Genomic DNA, 22625 nt, shown 5'->3' on the forward strand with positions numbered 1-22625 from the left:
CGCCCACAACCGCAGAGCTCTCCAGAGGGTGGTTCGGTCTGCGCAACGCATCAACGCATCAACTACCTTCCCTCCAGGACACCTACAGCACCTTATGTCACAGGAAGGCCAAAAAGATCATCAAGGACAGCAACCACCCGAGCCACTACCTGTTCACCCTGGGGACAGAGAGACGGACAGCTTCTATCTCAAGGCCGTCAGACTGTTAAATAGCCATCACTAGCACTGCTGCCTATATACACAGACTTGAAATCATTGGCCACTTTAATAAGTGGAAAACTAGTCACTTTAGTAATGTCACTTTAATAATGTTTACATTTCTTGCATTACTCCTCGTGTACAGTATATACTGCATTCTATACTATTCTACTGTATCTTAGTCTATGCCGCTCTGAGATTGCTCGTCCATATATTTATATATTCTGAATTCCATTCCTCTACTTAGATTTGTGTGTATTGGGTATATGTTGTGAAATTGTTAGATATTACTTGTTAGATATTGCTGCACTGTCGGAACTAGAAGCACAAGCATTTCGKTACACCCGCAATAACATCTGCTAAACACGTGTATGTGACCAATAAAATTTGATTTGATTTGAGCAGTCCAAACACCTTACCACTGCTACACCTGGCTATCAGCGGAGCCTTGTCTGGCAGCAAAATAGGTCATTCAGCCTCATTTACTGCCTTTTAAAAAAACATAGTTGATATGGCTGATTTGCTTAAACAAATGTGGTTTCTAKTGACAATTGAGATGTACAAACTATGGCATTAGAGGACGACAAGCGGATAAGAGGCAATCCGTAACTTCGATTAAGACATTAATGAGTGAGCTAGGACGGACATAGTCAATATAACTATTTGTTCAGCACTTTTGAAATGTACAGCAACAGAATTGAGAACATGGGCCGTTCTTACAGTGTTCTCCCTGTACTCCAAMTTAGAACCGTAGGATAAATAAAGGTGGCATATAAGCAGACAATGAAAGCTCTTACAATATTTGATGATTGCATTTCTCAAAACAGGTTATAGGCTACATGTGCACCACCAAGTCAGAACAGTAGGCAAAATTAAGAGGGGTAAATAGACCAAATTATTAGGGTGAGGCACATGGGCTACTAACAGCTTACTACACAACATACACTTTGTCTTACTTTCTTAACTACAGTATACATATCTCCCTGGCATATTACATAATTTACGCAGCAGCATACAATACATTTTTTGGACTCACCTTGTTGTGCTCACTTGAACAGGAAGGTAGCGCGGCTGTCCTTCGTGGGAAAATGTTGTCATCAAAGTCTGGCATTCTCTGGATTTAGGGTGCRTTCAAGACAACTGGGAACTCTGGGGGAAAAAAAGGTTGAATCATGATGACGTCAGTGACCTTCAGGTGTTAGCTCTAGAAAGAGGCCCGAGTTCCGAATTTACAATTCCAAGTTGGATGAAAGTTCAAAATGTATTTTCCCAGTCATAGCTCGTTTTTCCCGAGTTCCCAGTTGTCTTGAACTCACTAAAGTCCGATTTTGCAGTTCCGAGTTAACAGTTGTTTTGAGCACGGCACAAATCATGCTTCATTGACAGCATGGCCAATGTTGAATGTTTATAAATTTTAAACTAGGAAAAGAGACCCTTAATCTTAGACTTTGGACCACACAGCCACTCCACTGAATAGCAGGCTAGTAATTGCTAGCCACACTGATTGATTGTAGCCACACTGATTCTTCCAAACCACTCATTGTTGAATTTGCGATTTCCAACCTGTTGTGTAATGTTTATGTCCAATGCCAATGAGCACCGATAAGTTTTATCTATAATTTCTCTTCATTACTTCTTTTCATATGACAAGGATTATAAAGGATTTGCCAGTAGATTGTCGACTTGATTCGTGATGATGACTGTTAGCTAAGATTTTGAAAGTATGATGTTGACATGATCAGTGCAATCAAAGCTATTGTAGATGTAATGTGATTTGACATCATTTATTCAGTGGCCAATGACCTTGAGCCTTCTTGGATGGGCACTTCTATTGTAACTCTAGGCTAGAATGTTCTAGCTCTACCCTTAGACTTGGTGATGACGTAGTGTCCTCATGAGTGGACAGAACACTGAGACAATCACGGCGCAAAACCACCACAGGAAACACTGAGCTACGCTGAAACACCTGCATTTGGAGCTGCCTTACTCAAGAAAAGAGACCACGTTTCTATGCAGCTTTATTAACTCAATGATATATTATTTTTTACATTGTTGCAAACTGATATGTGACACGAATTAATGCCAAAATAACATGCAAAACAGAAAAGCCCCCCAAAAAATATTTTGGGCCCCACCTGGCCTGAATGACTGGTCACCACTGGACTAGTAAATCTAAATCCTGGACACTCAAATTAGTGTGACATGTTATATTTGGTATGGTTACATGAGACAGAAAGTTTCTTCTAATGACTCCAACCTAAGTGTATGTAAACTTCCAACTTCAACTGTATGCTATTTTATAACCATGCTGGGACCAGAAGACTATCATACCATGGGTCCTATAGACCCTGGCTCTCCAAATTATCCCTTGTCTCCTTTCCTCCCACAGTCTCCACCAATCTCCCTGTCTCCCTGTGTACAGTAATATGACAGTATTGTTAAGCACATCAACAAGAACATTCATAGTGAACAGCAAATGGTTGTGTGTGTCCATGTTGCCATTGAACCGGTCTGTGTGTGTTTGTTTGGCAGTTACAGTCCTGTGTGGCACAACATGCATACTGTTTCATAATGGCACCTTTTGTTAAGTCGCTCAACCATATTTTTATATCTTAATAGCGTTTTCTTCTTCCTCTCACAGAGTGATGTTAATTACACTCACACATTCATCCACTGGTATATCTGTCTGTCTGTCTGTCTATCTATGTAATTTCTCTCAATCTATGTAATTTCTCTGACTGCGGTGAGGAAGATGCTATACCTGGGCGAGGGCACCTTTATGGGTAGTGCCATCTTGAGAGCCAACCAGCTGTTCCAGGCCTCGCGGCCCGGTGTTCATAAAGTCGCRGTGGTACTAACCGATGGGCAGGCACACCGGCGTGATGCAGTGCAGCCTGAGGACGCCGCCGGCATTGAGATGTTTGTCATCAGAGTGGTAAATAAGAAAGACCCGCTGTACGCAGAATTCCAGGCTGAGATGATTGCTATCACCTCTGGCCCAGATGAGGAGCACGTGTACCTGATCGACGACTTCATGACTCTGCCCAGTATGTGATTCTAGATCAAGTTCAAGAATCTAGATCAAGTTCAAGTCTAGATGCTAGACTGCCTAGTATATGGTTCTAGTTAAGTTTTATTTACACTGACACTCATAGCAGTCAATACAACATGGAATCCATGCAAATAACATAGGCCTATCTAAATACATTGATAAAATAACTATCAGAACTCAGGATAAGACCCAGATGCAGACAGCTAGAATSACAGATGTTTATTGACCCAAACAGGGGGCAGGCAAAAGACAGGTCAAGGGCAGGCAGAGGTTCGTAATCGGGTCAGAGTCAGGCAGGTACAGAACGGCAGGCAGGCTCGGGGTCAGGGCAGGCAGAAAGTTCAGAACCGGGGAAACTAGTTAACAGAAACTTGAGAAAACAGGAAGACGGGAAAACATGCTGGCAAGACCTGACGAACTGGAAACAGACAGAGAACACAGGTATAAATGCACAGGGGATAATGGGGAAGATGGGRAAGACCTAGAGGGGGGTGGAGACAAGCACAAAGACAGGTGAAAACAATCAGAGTGTGGCAAGAACAGACAAGGGACCTATTCTAACAACACAAATGAAGAGCCCCTTAGGGGGTTTGTGATGTGGATGTCTTGTTTCTGTAGATCGGCATGGAACAGGGCCAAAATTGCTTTGACAATAACTCGATGATGTTAAAAACCTTTATATAACCCTTTGGTTTATGACGTCTGTGAGAGAGCAGCGATTATTTAAAATGTAAGTATTTGAGTTTAAACAAACAGTGTGAAAATGCATTGCATGTAAAGCAGTCACCATAGTTTCAGTATTGTAAACTCTTMAAACMTTATAGATAATGTCTCATCACATCCCAACTATGCTCACTGCGTGGCCTGTTTAAAGTTACATTTGGGAAAAAGTTATATTMTGATACTCCCTGGATGACTATTTAATAATTTGATAGCTTGAAATTAGCTTGAGGTTGATGACAGTCTTTGTTAAACTGTGTATCTTGGCACAGCCCTGGAGTAAGCTGCTGTTTGTCTCATCTGTACATGGATTTCTTCACACATTTCCATACACCCACTACACGATAAATGTTTTGTCTATGGTAGACTCAGATCTGTTTCCTTGTTCAGATTACGTCATAATGTTACAAAACCAGTTAATGTAACAGACAGTTGTGCTTTGTTTAAAGAGAGTTGGGCCTGTAGTAGTAACATAAGACAGCTGAACATTAAAGTAGCGAGCCACATGTTCACGTTGATCATGAGACTGTGGTAATGGAGATATACTAGGGGACGTTCTGGCCCTCTTGTTTTCTCCATTGTGCTGACGGACTGATCAGACACATGGGCACTTGAAACAGTTGGACACACTGGACTTGTGGTTTGCACATTCCACTGGAGGCACACATACCAGAGAGGCGCTTAAAGGCAATTGGACACTAGACATATGGTCTGACCATTCTATTACAAACATACATGTCAGACAGAGAGGCGCTTAAAGGCAATTGGACACTAGACATATGGTCTGACCATTCTATTATAAACATACATGTCAGACAGAGAGGCGCTTAAGAGAATTGGACACACTAAGATAGGGGGTCCAGCCACCATATAAACTAATTGAAAGCAGATGGCGTTATAGGGCGTGAACAAGTAGGAAGCTTGAACTAAAGGATGATGGTGGGGAATGACTTCAGAAAGTATGTTTATTTGCATATGGGGTGGACTCATATGCTATTTGGGTATAAAGAGCGAACCAGTGCTCTGGGAGGGGGTGTGTTCCGCGGGTGTGTTTCCGCGGGGACATGCCAGTTGGCTGTACAGTTGTAATAAAGAGCATGTTTGAATTTACAAGTTCTGATAAGCGTTGTATTTGAAATGATTTTCCACGACAGGCCGTGTGCAAAGCCTGCACATTCCCAATGTTGATGTCAGAGGGATGCACTGAGGACATGGGCTCCTATCTATCTATGGCTGCATCCCAATTCTCCCAAGGATGTGGAGTGTGTAAGTCCATACTTTGGGATAAGGGTGGAGAATCGGGACACAGTCTCTATCAGTTACAGTTGACCAAAGCTCAGGTGAACGACAGCACTGCTACACTGATGCTCCAGAGAGGACCTGTATACTCTATTTCCTATTGTGTTCTTTATGTAGTCTGTGAACCACCCCCTGTACTGTACAAATATTCAACCTGTTTATATTTTTTATTATTTCACACACTCTTGTTTTTACTCATTGTGTTGCTTCAAATAATTGTCCATTAGACACCTTAACTTCCAAACCAAAAACACTGAACAGATTCTCACAGGTCAGGAGTATCATGACATAAAATGATCTGTTGTGTACTGAACTTAGTCAAAATTTCATCTTTAGCTAACAATCTGAATTMAATATTTCACRAGACCTCCAGAAATCTGGYGAACACATTAAGTACATACTTCTATTTTCATTTGAACAAAATATCATGTTAACCTTTGTTTTACTGTAAGTTGTAAAAAATGAACACTCGACTGTAAAATAGATATTTGATTACATTGTACAACAAAAGCAAAGGAAATGTGAAACTCTATCAACAGAATGAACTCAACTTAGTACAACTGTCTCCCCCGTCACAAAAAAACTATATTACTCTATTATTCATGTATTTGTTGTCTATGTAAACAAACAATGTATAGCTTCAAAATATGTTTAAAACTACCATGCCAATGAATTTGATAGTGGTTCCATCATTGCTCAGCTTACCAAAGAAAGTGGCAATGTCAGGCTGTTGTTTCAGCATTTAAACATGACACTGTAATAAGTGCTTTCTTCAGTGCAGTAGTCCGTCTGTGATGTCTCTGTGTTAAGCAGAGACAGGTGTGGTGGTGTTACTCTCAATTTCAGCTGCTGSAGCATCAGGGTTGTACCTGTACTTGTATCCATAGGGCCGTAGATGATAGGTGAAGTATTCCAGCGTGTACATCTCTACAGGGTAGATGTAGTGAAATGATACGATGTGATCTGAACAACATTCTGGGCCCTGGGGGAAAGAAGAACGACAGTCTGATTAAGTATATTAATAGTCGTTTGGGTCAGGGGTTTTTCAACGTTTTCAGCCTGGGACCCAAATGAGAAATTCTGTGTTTTCCTGGGACCCAAGCATAGGAAAATATGCAACTATATATAAATATCAGTACATTTCATTGCACTTATGCCTAAAACAAATGCAATATAGACAAAAACAAATAACAATGAAATTAAATATCCATATAAATATATATTAATGTTAATTTCCCCCATTAAAAACACTCATATATCTGTCTAGGTTGGAACTGTTGCTGTTAAAATACAGTCAATTATTTTCATTCTGAACTGGAATAAACTGATTGATCACATCACACAGATGAATAACAGAACACACACAGGCTTTTTGATAGTGCAACCCTAAGTAACTACAACAGATTTTTTTAAATGATCAGGCCTACTGTACATCTTACTGTAGAAATTATTGTTGAAGAAAGTCTAGTTTGGAACTGTTGCTGTTAAAATACAATCATATGTTTTATTCTGAACTGGAATAAACTGATTGATCACATCACACAGATGTAGACCAGAACACACACAGCAGTCCTAATGAGCATGTCTATTCTGGGCTCTGTTTTTTACATTACAACACTGAGGTCGTGCTCAGCCTTCAACCTGTTTCTGTACTTGTTTTTTAAGTATGTCAGAGTTGAGAACCCTGACTCGCATAGGTATGTGGTCCCAAACTGGACCAGAACATAATCTGCTTTCTCAGTCAGGCAGGAGACCGCTTCCTGTAGATGAGCAACCCAGAACTGTGTGAGTGTGTTTGCCTCAAAAAGAATCTTGCTTCAATCAGTTTATTCCAGTTAAGAATAACAATTATTATTGTATTTTAACAGCAACAGTTCCAACCTAGACTAGTTTTCAACAATAATTTCTACAGTAAGATATACAGTWGGCCTGATCATTTTTCATCTTCATCTGTACTTTTACTAGGGTTGCACTCTCAGTAGCTAGCTTGCTTTGGCGAATGTTAGCTATTAGCTGTGTACAAGGCCAGGGGATTGTTTGAAAGAGAAACTTACATCTACTACTATGAGAGTTAGTACTCCCTTATTTCTGCTTCTCATCACCTGGTATAAAATGACAACAATGCCTTGCTAGCTGTAATAAATACCATTTGAAAATAACACAAGCATATTGCTATTACATTGTTATAACTAACTTCTTTCTAAGCAGGGTTTCTCACACACCCAGAGACAGATGGCTGACACAGAACATTCAGAAACACTGATAAGAAAAGGGTGCAGACACACACACATACTCAAGGACAGAGGGCTGACTACGCACACACAAAATCTCCTGTTTTAGCTGAACATTTTGATAACAAAGAACTTTTGTTGCAAGACTCAGAAGGATGACGTGACGTACTCTTCAACTGTCGAAGCACTATTTCCTGAAGCATTCTGTCCTGTTCTGAAAGAACTCTCTGGGTTTACCATCATGCTGTGGATGTTTGGTCAGGACGTGTCATTTTATTAATTTGTTCGTTATGAGAGACTCATTACTAAGCACTTCCACACACAAAACACATTGTTATAAGTTTGTATGAAAGAGAGAGAAACTCATCGCTGTATATGCGTTTCATGACAATTGAGCTCAGTCAGAACTTGTGGCTAGCATGAGTCCATTTGATATGAGTCCATTTGATAACAGCGGTGAGTGATTGGGAATGACAAGCCAATGGCTAACAGCGCATCATCCGCTGCCTGAACGACAGCGCTGTATCGGGTGGGTCGCGGAGTGATCTTCAAGAAAACTGCGGAAAAAAGATCTGGTAAACCGCGAAGTACACGGGCATCTCCCTCTCACACTCGCGCAGCTGCCAAACTGAGCAGAGACCGCTGCTAAGCAGAGAGCGCAGATGCACTTGGCCTAATCAATAATTATACATTTACACTGACACGTCGCGACCCATACTTTAAGAAAGGCTGGTTTAGGTAGTATACCAAATGCTGTATTAAGCCTGTATAAAACATTATACAAGTGTTTATATAAGGCCCTGCGATAGACTTGTACATCATGCTGCCTCACGATACAGTAACAAGATATAGGCTCTTGTCTTGTGAGCCTGTCCGGCTCGCACAAGCTTGGCTACTTACTTATAATAAGTACAAATCCATGAGTAAATATTTACTGTAGCTACTCAATCATAAAACACTTTGAATGCCAAACCCAAAGCATCTATGACACCTCTCAATATACATTACACATGATTGAGGGAGTATACCACCCGCACACAGAGCTTGAAATATAATTGAATAGAATGGTATGTATGATTATACTTGATGTAAATGTCCACTTCATTAGGGTTAGGCTATGCTTACCTCTCTTGGTTTGTAGTGGTCGTATAAGAGATGCGAGGGCAGTTTTCTGGGTGGCTCTTTGATCAGGTACATGTCTGGTGGGTAGGGATGAAACGTCTGCCTTCCCTTCACATCTCTGGAGTCCCCCGGCTCCACACCCATCATCTCCATACACTTCCCCAGAGCCATGTCTTCTATGGTGGAGAAGTGGGAACATTTCCCCGTGTCGAATCCCTTGATGAACCTTCTGACGGCTTCTTTACTGAGGACATAGCCGGCTCCACCACTCATGTAACCCTGCTGGACGAACGGGCGGAACCTTCGCCCAAAGTATACAGGCTTATACGGGTCCTGTTTAGACAATGTGTGTCGGAGGTTCTCGACGACCACGAACGTGTCATCATCGGCTTTGAGGACCCAGTCGTAGTCGTTGCGGTGGTGTTGGTAGATGTACTGGAAGGCTCTGATGGTCTTCCAGTAGAGCTGGTCTCGTCCCTCAGTTACGTTGAGCCCCACTGTGGGGAATTCTGTCTCCACTGAGCTCATGTAGAGGATTTTGTTGCATCGTTTGCCCCAGGTGGCCCGGATGTGTTTGGTTCTGGACTCCAGGTTCTTAGGCCCAGTCATGATCCAACATAGTAGTCGTACATTTTGGGACAGGTTGGCTGCAACACTCCTGTCCTCATCTGAAAGAGTTCATTTAAAAATAATGAATAAAAAGTGTGATCAATTAGCACATGGTGTCCCAAACTCGGTCCTGGGGTGCGTGCTTAGACACCTCCTGTACTCTCTGTCCGCCCACGTCTGCGTGGCCGCGCACAATTTCAACACCATCATTAAGTTTGCCGACGACACGACGGTGGTAGGCCGGATCACCAATGACGATGAGTCGGCCTACAGGGAGGAGGTCAGAGACCTAGCAGTGTGGTGCCAGGACAACAACCTCTCCCTCAACATCAGCAAGACAAAGGAGCTGATTGTGGACTAAAGGAAACAAAGGACTAAGCACGCACCCATCCACATCGACAGGGCTGTAGTGGAGCAGGTTGAGAGCTTCAAGTTCCTCTGTCACATACTCTGCTGTTGTCATGAACATGATGGGAGACAGAGAGCTGGTTTCAAGCGCAGGGCACAGCAGGTGTTTATTTGTAAAAAATATAATCCGATAGGCTTAGGTACAGGCAGGGAATAGGCAAAAGGCATTTTTAGTAAGGCAGGCCAAAACTATCATACATGGGAGGATTAGATTACAGTAAAACCAGAACTCCAACTGGAAGTGTGCCAGAAAACAATCAATACCTCACAATGATAGGGTGCAAAGAACTGAACTAAATAGTGTGTGATAATGACATACAGGTGTGTGAACAAGTGATTGGGATCTGGAGAGTGAGCTGCGTTCAGGGGATCTACGTGTCTATTATCTATCTTGTTGACTAGTCACTTTATCCTTACCTATATGTACATTCTGTACAATGACAATCTAGATGAGTCTGTGCTTTCAACTTTGTGGCAACAGTTTGGGAAAGGCCCGTTCCTGTTTCAGCATAACATTGCCCCTGTGAACAAAGCGAGGTCCATACAGAAATGATTTGTCGAGATCGGTGTGGAAGAACTTGACTGGCCTGCACAGAGCCCTGACCTAAACTCCATCTAACGCCAATGGGATAAATTGGAACGCCGACTGTGAACCAGTCCTAATCGCCCAATATCAGTGCCCGACCTCACTAATGCTCTTGTGGCTTAATGGAAGCAAGTCTCCACAGCAATATTCCGACATTTCGCCGTTTCCTTCCTCTCTGGCAACTGAGTTAGGAAGGACGCCTGTATCTTTGTAGTGACTGGGTGTATTGATACACCATCCAAAGTGTAATGAATAACTTCTCGGTGCTCAAAGGGATATTCAATGTCATATTTTAGTTTTTACCCATCTACCAATAGATGGGTTTTCCTTCTTTGATAGGCATTGGAAAACCTCCCTGGCCTTTGTGGTTGAATCTATGTTTGAACTTCACTGCTCGACTGAGGTAGCAAAAATCATGTTAAACACTTATTGCACACAGAGTGAGTCCATGAATTTATTATGTGACCTCTTAAGCACATTTCAACTTTTCAAGACATTTCAACTTTTCATTTTTTATACATTTGTAAAAATGTCTAAAAGCATAATTCCACTTTGACATTATGGGGTATTGTGTGTAGGGCAGTGACACAAAATCTCGATTTATTCAATTTTAAATCAGGCTGTAACACAACAAAATGTGGAAAAAGTCAAGGGGTATGAATACTTTCTGAAGGCACTGTATTTGAATTAGCTGTGTAGTGCTAGGGCACCCACGTTTTTTTGTTGGGGGGCCAGGACCAAGTTTGGGAAACTCTGATTTAGCAGATGCTATTATCCAAAGTATTTGGTTGTGTCATTGAAACAACTACATGTGGCCTGTGCAGGAATCAAACCCCTAACCGTAGTGTTCCCAGCACTGTGCTCTAATCCACTGGCCTCTTGGAACCAGAAATCTTTCTGAATCACAGATGTTAGAAGATTCTCTCACACACAAAAAAAAAGCTTTCTACTTAGACTTAGACCTTACATCGTCATAGGAAGTGGAGAAAACCTCAAAACGCATTTGTTTATATTCGTTTTTGATGAATAACATTTTATTTCAATATTGTGATTAAGAAAGCCACAAATAAAATGCAGTGAATGGATATTCAGAAGTCAATTACCTGAGTGTATGTGTCTTGGAACCCTTTTGTCATAATGAACTCCACTGGAGTAACCCAGTGAGAAAACAGCTCGTTTTGCAGTGCTGGTGTCTGAGTAAACTAAGTATTGAATAGACAGAAATCCTATACACAGCCCAGACACAAAGGGTACAAGTGAAAGAGTGATCATAATTCCCCTCTTTCAGACCAAACCCTGTGAGGGATACAAAAAAAAAAAGTGAGTTAGGGCAGGTGAACAAACACTTGTTAATTCCAACCTGTCAAAAAATAATTAGCAAATATGCTATATACAGTATACAACTGACGTTGATTGTGCTATCCTGTTCAAGATCAGTTTACAAGGGGGGGATGTATTTAAAATAAAGGATTTTAAATACATAATGACGCTCAATCAAAGTTATTGTTACTTTTAAAGTTACAATAACACATCTTGCAACATTTTGATATTAAAATAGTTTGATATTATCGTTGGTAATTTTTACTGGGGAAAAATGGGCTTACCTGTTCACACAAATTATGTTAAAACAAATATTCTCCTCTGATTGTGGATAACGCCGGAGTAGAAGCATGGAGTGACAAGAATAAGAGCACATCGCGGTGGGAGTGAGTTTTATAGGCAGATTAACTCACGGTTTATCAGGTACCTCCTATACTCATGCATGGAATGTTACCAAGCAGTTTGTCTTGATTTTGCCTTGTCTGATACATCTGATGATGAGACTGCAAGTATGTATGTACACTAGTAGGCTATAATTCACACATTTTCAGTCTGTGCATGATCATATCCACGGATCCAAATGGTATCCGTATTTGTTGTTTAAATTCCGATATTGAACGAACGGTACACGGATCGTGCTTTCATCCATTTACCTGCAATCACAAGAATGTTCTAGGAAACAAAAATCGATTTAGTCAGTGTCGCCTTTATTTTTTTTCTCTTTATTTTGGAAGAGGGAGCTCAAATAAAAATGTCCTGTTTTTATAAATAACAACTTTGTAACAGTTCTATAACATTTTCATAACCACTCTTTATAATACTTGTCTCAGGTTACGATGGACATTGAGAATCCCCTGACTGATTTGGTTTTTGTCGTTTAGGCTACTGCTTAGTGCTGCAATGCATATATCATTTGGTGCAAGTCATTTCCAATAACTGGAACATGAAATTCACGTTAATAACGGAACGTCCAAATACGAATTCACCGCTAGGGGGCACTATAAGAAAACAGTCATCTTGAGGTTTTCCCATCCAAGTAGGAATGGTCAAAGAAAATTCTACTTCCGGGATAAACAAGGGCACGCTGTTTTGTTGAATAACTGTCCTTGTTTTAATGTGACTAAGTTGCCAAAACTGCACATCTACAGAGGTATTTGCTTTTATCTGAATGTGTCATGCGACATTTGTCACGAAAGGACTTGCCTTAAATAGTAGTGAACGCGACGTTTAGCTTGAAACCTGAAAGTTGTGAGTTCGAGCCAGCAATCACAGATTAGTATAGCTAGCTTAGTTAACATCCACCTGTCATACAATCAGCCACCAAGTTGTCTTTGAAGGAAAGTCAAGTAGCTAACCGTCATACATAGTTGGCTAGTGATCTTACTAGATTTATTTGTTTTGCGTGTTTCTCTTGCCAACAACTTCATGGCGAATCCTTCCCATGTATCAAGAGTTTTCTCTTTGTACAAGAGGATTCTACTGTTGCACCGGTTCCTGCCCATTGACTTGAGAGCGCTGGGAGACCAGTATGTCAAAGATGAATTCAGAAGGAACAAAACGGCGGCGCCCGAGGAGGTCACTGTCTTCATGAGGGAATGGGGGGTAAGTTGGCAACACTACAGAACTGCTTGTCATTGCATGTGCACGGTCAATACATATACATGTGTAGCTAATAAATGAAATTGATAAGCACGTACTTATATTTATGGTCATGCTAGTTATTGCCTTGAATAGAGGATATTTGAGGGGACAGGAAATTTAACCAATATCGTTGGTCACTTTTATAGAAGAACATGTGCCGTTTAATCCCTCGCCGCACGATGGCGGTGTTTGCCATAATTCCAGAGCCTAGACAATATCTCTGCATCTCTGATTCAAGATTTTAGCACAGCACACACAATGAACATACGTTATCTATCATCATAAGCCCACTTCAATCTTTGGGTTCAACCAATTTATCTGGTTGTTATATCCATAACCGTTTTTATTTTAAGCCATTCAGATGTTTTATTATTAGGTTATTGACAGCTGTGTAAGTACCCACTAGTGACAAATTTCAAAGCTGTAAAAAAACGTTGGTGTTGAGGTGACCCCCAGATAAACACATTTTCCAGATATGTTTTGTATCTTCTCAGATTATACTTTATGTACAATTAAAATATGAATGTGCATAAATATACACAGGATAGCACATTTCATGGGCATTAATTACTATTTCTTACCAATTGAAAATATTTTTCATGCTAGTTATTGAGCCTGTATGTCACAGTCACACAATAGCAGCATCATTTGGTTAACTACTACAAGATAATAGATTTCAGGCATTCACAGCTTACATTTTGAAATGCATTTTGTCTTATTTTACTGTTAAATGAACCTTGCATTGTTATACATAGATACCATTTTTGTCAGTTTGACATTTATCTCAGGTGAGCTTAAAGCAGTGGTCACCAACCTTTTCTGAGTCAAGATCCCTTTCTGAGTCAAAATGCAAGCTGAGATCTACCGTTCACATTTATTGTTGCTCAGACCATTTAAAAACATTATACTGATGGTCAGTCACAGGGTCCACCTCAACGTCCCTCCGCTCTCCCTTTCCTCCACCGACACTGTCTTCCAGCTGATGGCGAAACTCGAGTCGCATCATGCACAAATTCGTGATCCACGTTGCTGCTCCTTCATTACAGCTGCAGTGCTGGTTGTAGCAGGAGTGGAAATAGGAAGAACGCACATTTTATGGCTTATAAAAGTGTTGAATAAAAAGTGTTGACAGTGCTGAGTAAGAACTTAAACATAAACTCACTTTTAAAAACAGAAGCTCTTTGCTCTGTTCGTTGACAGTCTCTCTCTGGTCGTGGTTTTAAATGTTTTGAAATCTCACCGTATCAACTTTGCTGTAACTTTCTTTTACGCCTACTATGTTAATGCAGACACGGTAATCTGAGCCATCCAATATGCCAGCGGTCGGCATATAGTGCACTTGATTTGTACCTTCAGACACATGAAATCGAGATCGACCGGTTGGTGACCACTGGCTTAAAGGGTGCAGTAGCACAAAATGTAAACGGCAATAAAGAAATGTTGTTCAATATCATCAATACTAGCTTTGCATAATATTGTAGTCTATAGCAGCGGTCCCAAACCACCGGGCCGCGGACATTCCCAACCGGGCCGCACGGAAAGGATAAATATATKTATATTTTTATCAGTAAAATAAAATAATAATGATATACAATTTTAGGCTATTTGTGCAGTAATTACATTGAACTTGGTGCAGTCTGTTGGTCCCTTTCTTACCACTCTAATATCTCTGTCAGGCCCACAACAGTTCACAGACTTTGAACTTGAGTAATGCGTGCGCAGCGAGTTCATCGCGGTCTGCGTGAGCTGTGTTGCCCGACAACTTTGTACTAGCTAGCTATGTTAGCTGACATGAATAAAAACAAACAAACGTCGCTGGAGAGCTTCTTCGGGAGGTGTAAGGGAGATAAAAGGCCCAACAACGATGTTGATAATGCAGACAGCGGAGCCCGAGACTGCGGAAAAAAAGAGCCTTATTCAATGGAAAATATGATGTTATACCTAAAATATGTCTTTATTGTGACAGGTGACTCGCATGCTCCAAGCCCCCTGTGCGTAGTATGTGGAGATAGGCTATCTAACGAGGCAATGAAGCCCTCAAAACTGCTTCGGCACATCGAATCCAAGCACCCTGCACTTAAAGACAAACCTGTTGAATTCTTTGAGCGAAGAAAGCAAAGAAAACGTGAACAAGAAGGACAGAAGCAAGTCTTGAAAGCAAATGCATCAACAAACGTGGCTGCACTGAGAGAGTCATACTTAGTGGCTAGCTGTATTGCTAAGGCCAAGAAGCCTTTCACTCTTGGCGAGGAGTTGATTCTACCTGCTGCTAAGGACATTTGCTGTGAACTCTTAGGAGAGGCTGCAGCTAAAATGATAGCACAGGTTCCTCTTTCGGCTAAAAATGTATTTATCCTTTCCGTGCGGCCCGGTATCGGTCCGCGGCCCGGTGTTTGGGGACCCCTGCTCTAAGACGTTGGGTCTATGTTGTTAGACACACACACACACACACACACTCATCCAACAGGTATTTTGTGACAGGTACTGGCTCTGTCTGTATCTGTCTGTAAAATTGCCTTACAGGCAGACTGGCATAGGCCTGTGTCCTGATAGCCTCCGAGGATTTGTTCAGCAAACCATTTATTAATTTATGTATAATATATCTAACCAATAATTATGTATCTCATTTGTCTTACAGGGGGTCATCATTAATGAATTATCCTTATTCATGAACTAATCATAATTGATAGGATTGATTTAGCCTAGTGCTTTCTACCAGCTGTTCAATATGCTTCATATGATATAGTGGTAAACTGAAGCCAGATATGGCCCAGTACTACAATGACTGTCTGTGAGGTACCAACAGAGTGTTTTTCCAGTGTAATGATGAATTAGAGAGGAAGGGAGTCCATCGTCCTGCATTAATGAGTCAAATGAAGTGGTGATGGAATGGCAGCTGGATGCCAGAGCAGAGAGAATGTAGTTCTTTTGTCTGTCACCTCCTCTTTTCTCCTCTCTCTTCCTCTCTTCTTCTTATCTTCTCCTCTCCTTCTCTCTTCTCATCTTCTCTCCTCTCTCTTCTTCTCTTCTTATCTTCTCCTCTCCTTCTCTCTTCTTCTCATCTTCTCCTCTCTTCTTCTCTTCTTATCTTCTCCTCTCCTTCTCTCTTCTTCTCATCTTCTCTCCTCTCTCTTCTTCTCTTCTTATCTTATCTTCTCCTCTCCTTCTCTCTTCTTCTCATCTTCTCCTCTCTTCTTCTCTTCTTATCTTCTCCTCTCTTCTCTTCTCTTCTCCTCATCCTTTCCTGGCTACATACAAATATCTTCATCACTTGCGGTTGTCTTGGTCCAGTTGCTCTCGCAGAATATATTTTTTCTCATATGATCGTAGCCTTGGTAAATAAAAGGTTTTTAAAAATCAGTGGAAATGGCTTATGTTAAATGGTTTATCTTTAGGCCTAGGCTAAATCATGAGTCATGACTCACCACGTTCCCCACTCTCCATACATTAATGTATACATTCATGTACATACTACCTCAATTAGCCCGACCAACCAGTGCCCCCACACATTGGCTAACCGGGCTATCTGCGTGGTGTCCCGCCACCCACCACCCGCCAACCCCTCTTTTACGCTACTGCTACTCTCTGTTCATTATATATGCATAGTCACTTTAACCATATCTACATGTACATACTACCTCAATCAGCCTGACTAACCGGTGTCTGTATATAGCCTCACTACTGTTTTTTTCACTGTCTTAACTGTTGTTTTATTTCTTTACTTACATATTGTTCACCTAATACTTTGTTGCACTTGGTTAGAGTCTGTAAGTAAGTATTTCACTGTAAGGTCTATCTATACTTGTTGTATTCGGCGCACGTGACAAAATTAGATTTATAGCTAGCTACATAAGCAGTGTGAACAGCGGGCCTTGCTCCTTGACATGGTATGTGATAGGGCTGGGACGATACCAGTATTGCGGTGCTCGTTAGTATCGTGGCAAGGAAACTAAACACAAAGCAGATTTAACTTCTTTAGGAAAACAGCCCTAGTGATGTACATAACCATCATTATGTTGTCATCCAGAGTCACATGTATGCATATTCCAAGCTATAGCACACAATATTTTACATACAGCAGGTTTTTAAAAGAACCAAAGAGTTTGGTCTTCTTCGTGTTTTCATGTTTGCCATGGAAAAAGTATTGCGGTACTGGTAACATCACAGCCCCAGTATGTGTACCTATCAACCTAGATACGTTGTAGTGAAAAGATACAGAGGGAAATGGGATCAAAGAAAGATGCAAAAACATAATTTTTTTCTAACTGTGAACATTGGACAATGACAATAGGAGTTACAGGATAAGAGTGGTTTGGAATGTATGCTGAATTTTTTTACAAGGTGCATGTGCCCTTAAGTTGAAAAACGTAGGAGCATAAAAATAAATTTAGGAGTACAATCAATGTATTTGAGGAAGAGTGTTTTAATGATAAGAAATTACAAAAATGTTAATAATAAAATGTTTTTGCCGTGGTCCATGCTCAATCAGGCACAATGCACCCCCAAATATTTTAGTCATATAGTTGAGACAATGTTCAGTTGTCCCTTTAAGGTTGCCGTGGTAATAGTGAAACTCGCATGTCTCTGAATGAGACTGAATCTCTGTTATTCGCTAGCACATGCAGCAAACTCAAACTAACATTGAAAAATAACTTGGTGTGTGAACAAAAGGATGTAAATAGCCAAGCAGCACGAGGACAAAGTCACACTACTAGACTTCCGGCTAAATTAGACAAACTTCTCTGTGGTGGGCTTAATTTTTTWAAACTTTCAACACTTCACTTAGATCTACAGTGCAAGCACAGCATAGAAATAGAATGAATAGAATGGGAATCCCCATTCAAGTCAATGGTATCATAATGGGTGCCCGATTCGTATCATATGTTACGAATCCAAAACAGAAAAACCTTATTTACGTAATTATTCAGACCCTTTGCTATGAGACTCAAATCCTGTGCATCCTGTTTCCATTGATCATCCTTGTGATCTTTTTACAACTTGATTGGAGTCCACCTGTGGTAAATTCAAATGATTGGACATGATTTGGAAAGGCACACACCTGTCTATATAAGGTCCCACAGTTGACAGTGCATGTCAGAGCAAAAACCAAGCCATGAGGTTGAAGGAATTGTCAGAGAGCTCCGAGACAGGATTGTGTCAAGGCACAGATTTGGACAAGTGTACCAAAAAATGTCTGCAGTATTGAAGATCCCCAATAACGCAGTGTCCTCCATCATTCTTAAATGGAAGAAGTTTGGAACCACCAAGACTCTTCCGCGAGCTGGCTGCCCGGCCAAACTGAGCAATCGGGGGAGAAGGGCCTTGGTCAGGGAGGTGACCAAGAACCCGACAGAGATCCAGAGTTCCTCTGTGGAGATGGTAGAACCTTCCAGAAGGACAACCATCTCTGCATCACTCCACCAATCCGGCCTTTACGGTAGAGTGGCCAGACGGAAGCCACTCCTCAGTAAAAGGCACGCTTGGAGTTTGCAAAAAGGTACATAAAGCCTCTCAGACCATGAGAAACCAGAGTCTCTGGTCTGATGAAACCAGACCAAATTGAACTCTTTGGCCTGATTGCCAAGCGTCACGTCTGGCGGGAACCTGGCACCATCCCTACAGTAAAACATGGTGGTGGCAGCGTCATGCTGTGGGGATGTTTTTCAGCGGCAGGGACTGGGAGACTAGTCAGGATTGAGGGGAGGATGAACGGAGCAAAGTACAGCGAGATCTTTGATGAAAACCTGCTCCAGAGCACTCAGGACCTCAGACTGGGACGAAGGTTCACCTTCCAACAGTATAACAACCCTAAGCACACAGCCAAGACAACGTAGGAGTGGATTTGGAAACAAGTCTCAATGTCCTTGAGTGGGCCAGCCAGAGCCCGGACTTGAACCCAATTGAACATCTCTGGAAAGACCTGAAAATAGCTGTGCAGCGACGCTCCACCTCCAACATGACAGAGCTTGAGAGGATCTGCAGAGAAGAATGGGAGAAACTCCTCAAATACAGGTGTGCCAAGCTTGTAGCATCTTACCCAAGAAGACTCAAAGCTGTAATCGCTGCCAAAGGTGCTTCAACAAAGTACTGAGTAAAGGGTCTGAATACTTATTTAAATGTGATATTTAAATTTGTTGTTACAATGGACAAATAAAGTTGTACTGTAACCTTGAGAAATTCATTTCTACATGACAGTCAACAGGTTTCCAAAAAAGTTTGAATATAAATGTGACATTGAAATGTCTGTCCTGGCTCCAGCACACGACTGCTCTCCTCTGTCTCCAAGAAAATATGACCCCTTGGCCAACACTCAAAATAATTCCATTATGTACAAGACAGGAGAAAGCCTTTTAGACAAATGGCCTGTTATTTGTTAAATTGAACCGCTTCCAGAACCTTACGATGTCTATATGAATGGCTCGATGCGAGGTCCAAACATTTGTTCTAACTCCAGACAGGGATATGTATTTAATTTGTATGAATAAAAACAGATGTTTGCTCTATATCTCCTTGTTGTTGATTCGTAAATGGTCTTGACACAGATTTAACATGTCTGTCTGGGCTGAGTTTAATGACACACTATGTTGTCTTGGACATGGTCCAGCAGAGGTCACACTAGCTTGATGTGTCCCATCATCTGTCCCAGTAGCATAGCAAGGGGGATACCAGGGAAAAGGAATCATTGAAAAGGATTGGTTGACTGTTCTGTTACCTGTATTTGCCACTCCACGGTTAGAGTGATCAACCTCTTATATTGATCAGATTGTCCTGCACAAATGTGATCACTATGCGGAGTGTACTCACTGCACTGTATTAGTTAAGTGGTTTGGTCCTCTTTATGCAGTAGTGTGTGCTTTGAGAGCTGCAAGAGGGTACTCTGAAGGGTTGACATTTTAGAAAATAAAAATMGATTCCCGTCCCCCATATRTCTTATAGTTAGTGTCAGCCCTAGACTCTTGSCTTTCCTGATATTGTACAATGWACAGTCGTGGCCAAAKGTTTTMAGAATGACACAAATATTAATTTCCACAAAGTTTGATGCTTCAGTGTCTTTGGATATTTTTGTCAGATGTTACTATGGGAATACTGAAGTATAATTWCAAGCATTTCATAAGTGTCAAAGGCTTTTATTGACAATTACATGAAGTTGATGCAAAGAGTCAATATTTGCAGTGTTGACCCTTCTTTTTCAAGACCTCTGCAATCTGCCCTGGCATGCTGTCAATTAACTTCTGGGCCACATCCTGACTGATGCCAGCCCATTCTTGCATTATCAATGCTTGGAGTTTGTTAGAATTTGTGGGTTTTTGTTTGTCCATCCGCCTCTTGAGGATTGACCACAAGTTCTCAATGGGATTAAGGTCTGGGGAGTTTCCTGGCCATGGACCCAAAATATCGATGTTTTGTTCCCGAGCCACTTAGTTATCACTTTTGCCTTATGGCAAGGTGCTCCATCATGCTGGAAAAGGCATTGTTCTTCACCAAACTGTTCCTGGATGGTTGGGAGAAGTTACTCTCGGAGGATGTGTTGGTACCATTCTTTATTCATGGCTGTGTTCTTAGGCAAAATTGTGAGTGAGCCCACTCCCTTGGCTGAGAAGCAAGGCAGTGGAAATGTTTTTTTCGGATTCAGTTCATTTGCATGGCAAAGAGGGACTTTGCAATTCATCTGATCACTCTTCATAACATTCTGGAGTATATYCAAATTGCCATCATACAAACTGAGGCAGCAGACTTTGTGAAAATTAATATTTGTGTCGTGGCCAAAAGTTTTGAGAATGACTGTAGTGTGACAGACTGGCATGTTGGAGGACACCATTGAGTTGCCAAAATATTTTCTGCTAGCCCTGAACAGTTCTGAACCACACGCCTCTGCAAATACCACTGTATATTGCTTATTTGACGCGACAATATGTATGACCTGCGCTCCATTTCTGACCAGGTCTGACTGGCTGCGTTGCAGGTTAGGTGTGGGCTATGGCCTCTATTAACCCTTAAAATGACCTCAAATCATCCGCCAGTGACCCCTGTAGTGTCCGTATCAAATCCCATGATACTGTCAGTCCAGGAATTCGGAGATGAGAATCAGAGAATACTCCTTTATAACCAATCAACCTGACGTGGTGCTATTGAATAGATCCGTGCTGTAGAAGGGCTTGATTCATGCGCATCATATTTTCCACAGGTAAACAGGCCAATGATGTTTCTCTATAGACTCCAGGGATATGGGCTTTCCATATTGATGTGATATATTCATACATGGCCTATCTATTGTTTCCTTAATAGTTTTCATTAATTCAGTTGAATTGGCTACTGAAAATCCTCTGTYGGCATAGGTTTGCCAGAGCAATGGATTCGCTGGAGGGGAATGGAATGGTTAGTTCTTTGATATGTCTAAAGCCGTGGTTCTCTGTGTGTACCTGGCCTATCCACACAGGGTACTTGGGAAGACACAAGCCGATTGATCATTTGCACATCAGGGGGTACTTTGAGCATGTGATTAGGGGTACAGTAATCAGAAATAGGGCTGTTACGGTGACTGTATTACCGCCACACCGGCAGTCATCAGTCATGCCAGCAGTAAAATTCCATGTGACCGTTGAGTCTGCTTCCATGCACTCTGGACATGTGTTGGTAGTACCCAACTCACTAACGATCATCGGGTAATAATGGCCTGGTACTCAGGGCTCTATTGTTCCTCCATCTGGTCCCAACGGCCTGGTACTCAGGGCTCTATTGTTCCTCCATCTGGTCCTAATGGCCTAGTACTCAGGGCTCTATTGTTCCTCCATCTGGTCCTAATGGCCTGGTACTCAGGGCTCTATTGTCCTTTACAAAGAGTCAGATAAAGTTCGTTCAGGGCCATCGATGTGGTCTGCTTGGGGGAATGTATACGGCTGTGATTATGATTGACGAGAATTCCCTTGGTAGATAATGCGGTCGACATTTGATTGTGAGGAGTTCTAGATCAGGTGAACAGAACGACTTGAGTTCTTGTGTGTTATTATGATGGTCACACCACTTCTCGTTAATCATAAGGCATACCCCCCCGCCCCCTCTTCTTACCGAAAGATGTTTGTTTCTGTCGGCGCGATGCATGGAGAAACCAGCGTGGCTGCACCGACTCCGTTAGCGTCCCTTGAGTTAGCCATGTTTCCGTGAGCAGAGCACGTTGCAATCCCTGATGTCTCTCTGGAATGCTACCCGTGCTCGGATTTCATCAACCTTATTGTCAAGAGACTGGACATTGGCGAGTAGTATGCTAGGGAGTGGAGCGCGATGTGCCCGTCTCCGAAGCCTGACCACGAGACCGCCACGTTTTCCCCTTTTCGGCGTCGCCCAGGGTCGCCGGCTGGGATCAGATCCATTGAATTGTTGGAAGGCAAAACACTGGATCCGTTTCGGGAAAGTCATATTCCTGGTAGGAACGATGGTGACT

General features: G+C 41.8%; 2 protein-coding genes across 2 annotated transcripts in view; one reads left to right on the plus strand and one right to left on the minus strand.

The window, feature by feature from the left end:
• Window positions 1-6004: 6004 nt before the first annotated feature.
• On the minus strand, window positions 6005-11933 carry LOC111955368 (glycoprotein-N-acetylgalactosamine 3-beta-galactosyltransferase 1). The gene is made up of 4 exons (XM_023975590.3): window positions 11830-11933; window positions 11329-11521; window positions 8626-9290; window positions 6005-6251 (listed from the first exon to the last, which is right to left on the minus strand). Exons 2-4 carry the CDS (start codon window positions 11495-11497, stop codon window positions 6075-6077), a joined length of 1011 nt encoding a protein of 336 aa, XP_023831358.1. The 5' UTR covers window positions 11498-11521; window positions 11830-11933; the 3' UTR covers window positions 6005-6074.
• A 662-nt stretch (window positions 11934-12595) lies between these two features.
• Window positions 12596-22625, plus strand: part of LOC111955303 (succinate dehydrogenase assembly factor 3, mitochondrial) — a 14193-nt gene continuing 4163 nt past the window's right edge. Inside the window, exon 1 of the mRNA XM_023975498.1 lies at window positions 12596-13147. Coding sequence (XP_023831266.1) covers window positions 12971-13147 — 177 coding nt within the window. The 5' untranslated portion in view covers window positions 12596-12970. The remainder of the gene's footprint in view (window positions 13148-22625) is intronic.

The sequence above is a fragment of the Salvelinus sp. IW2-2015 genome, linkage group LG30 (genome assembly GCF_002910315.2).
Source record: "Salvelinus sp. IW2-2015 linkage group LG30, ASM291031v2, whole genome shotgun sequence".
NCBI classification, from domain to species: Eukaryota; Metazoa; Chordata; class Actinopteri; order Salmoniformes; family Salmonidae; genus Salvelinus; species Salvelinus sp. IW2-2015.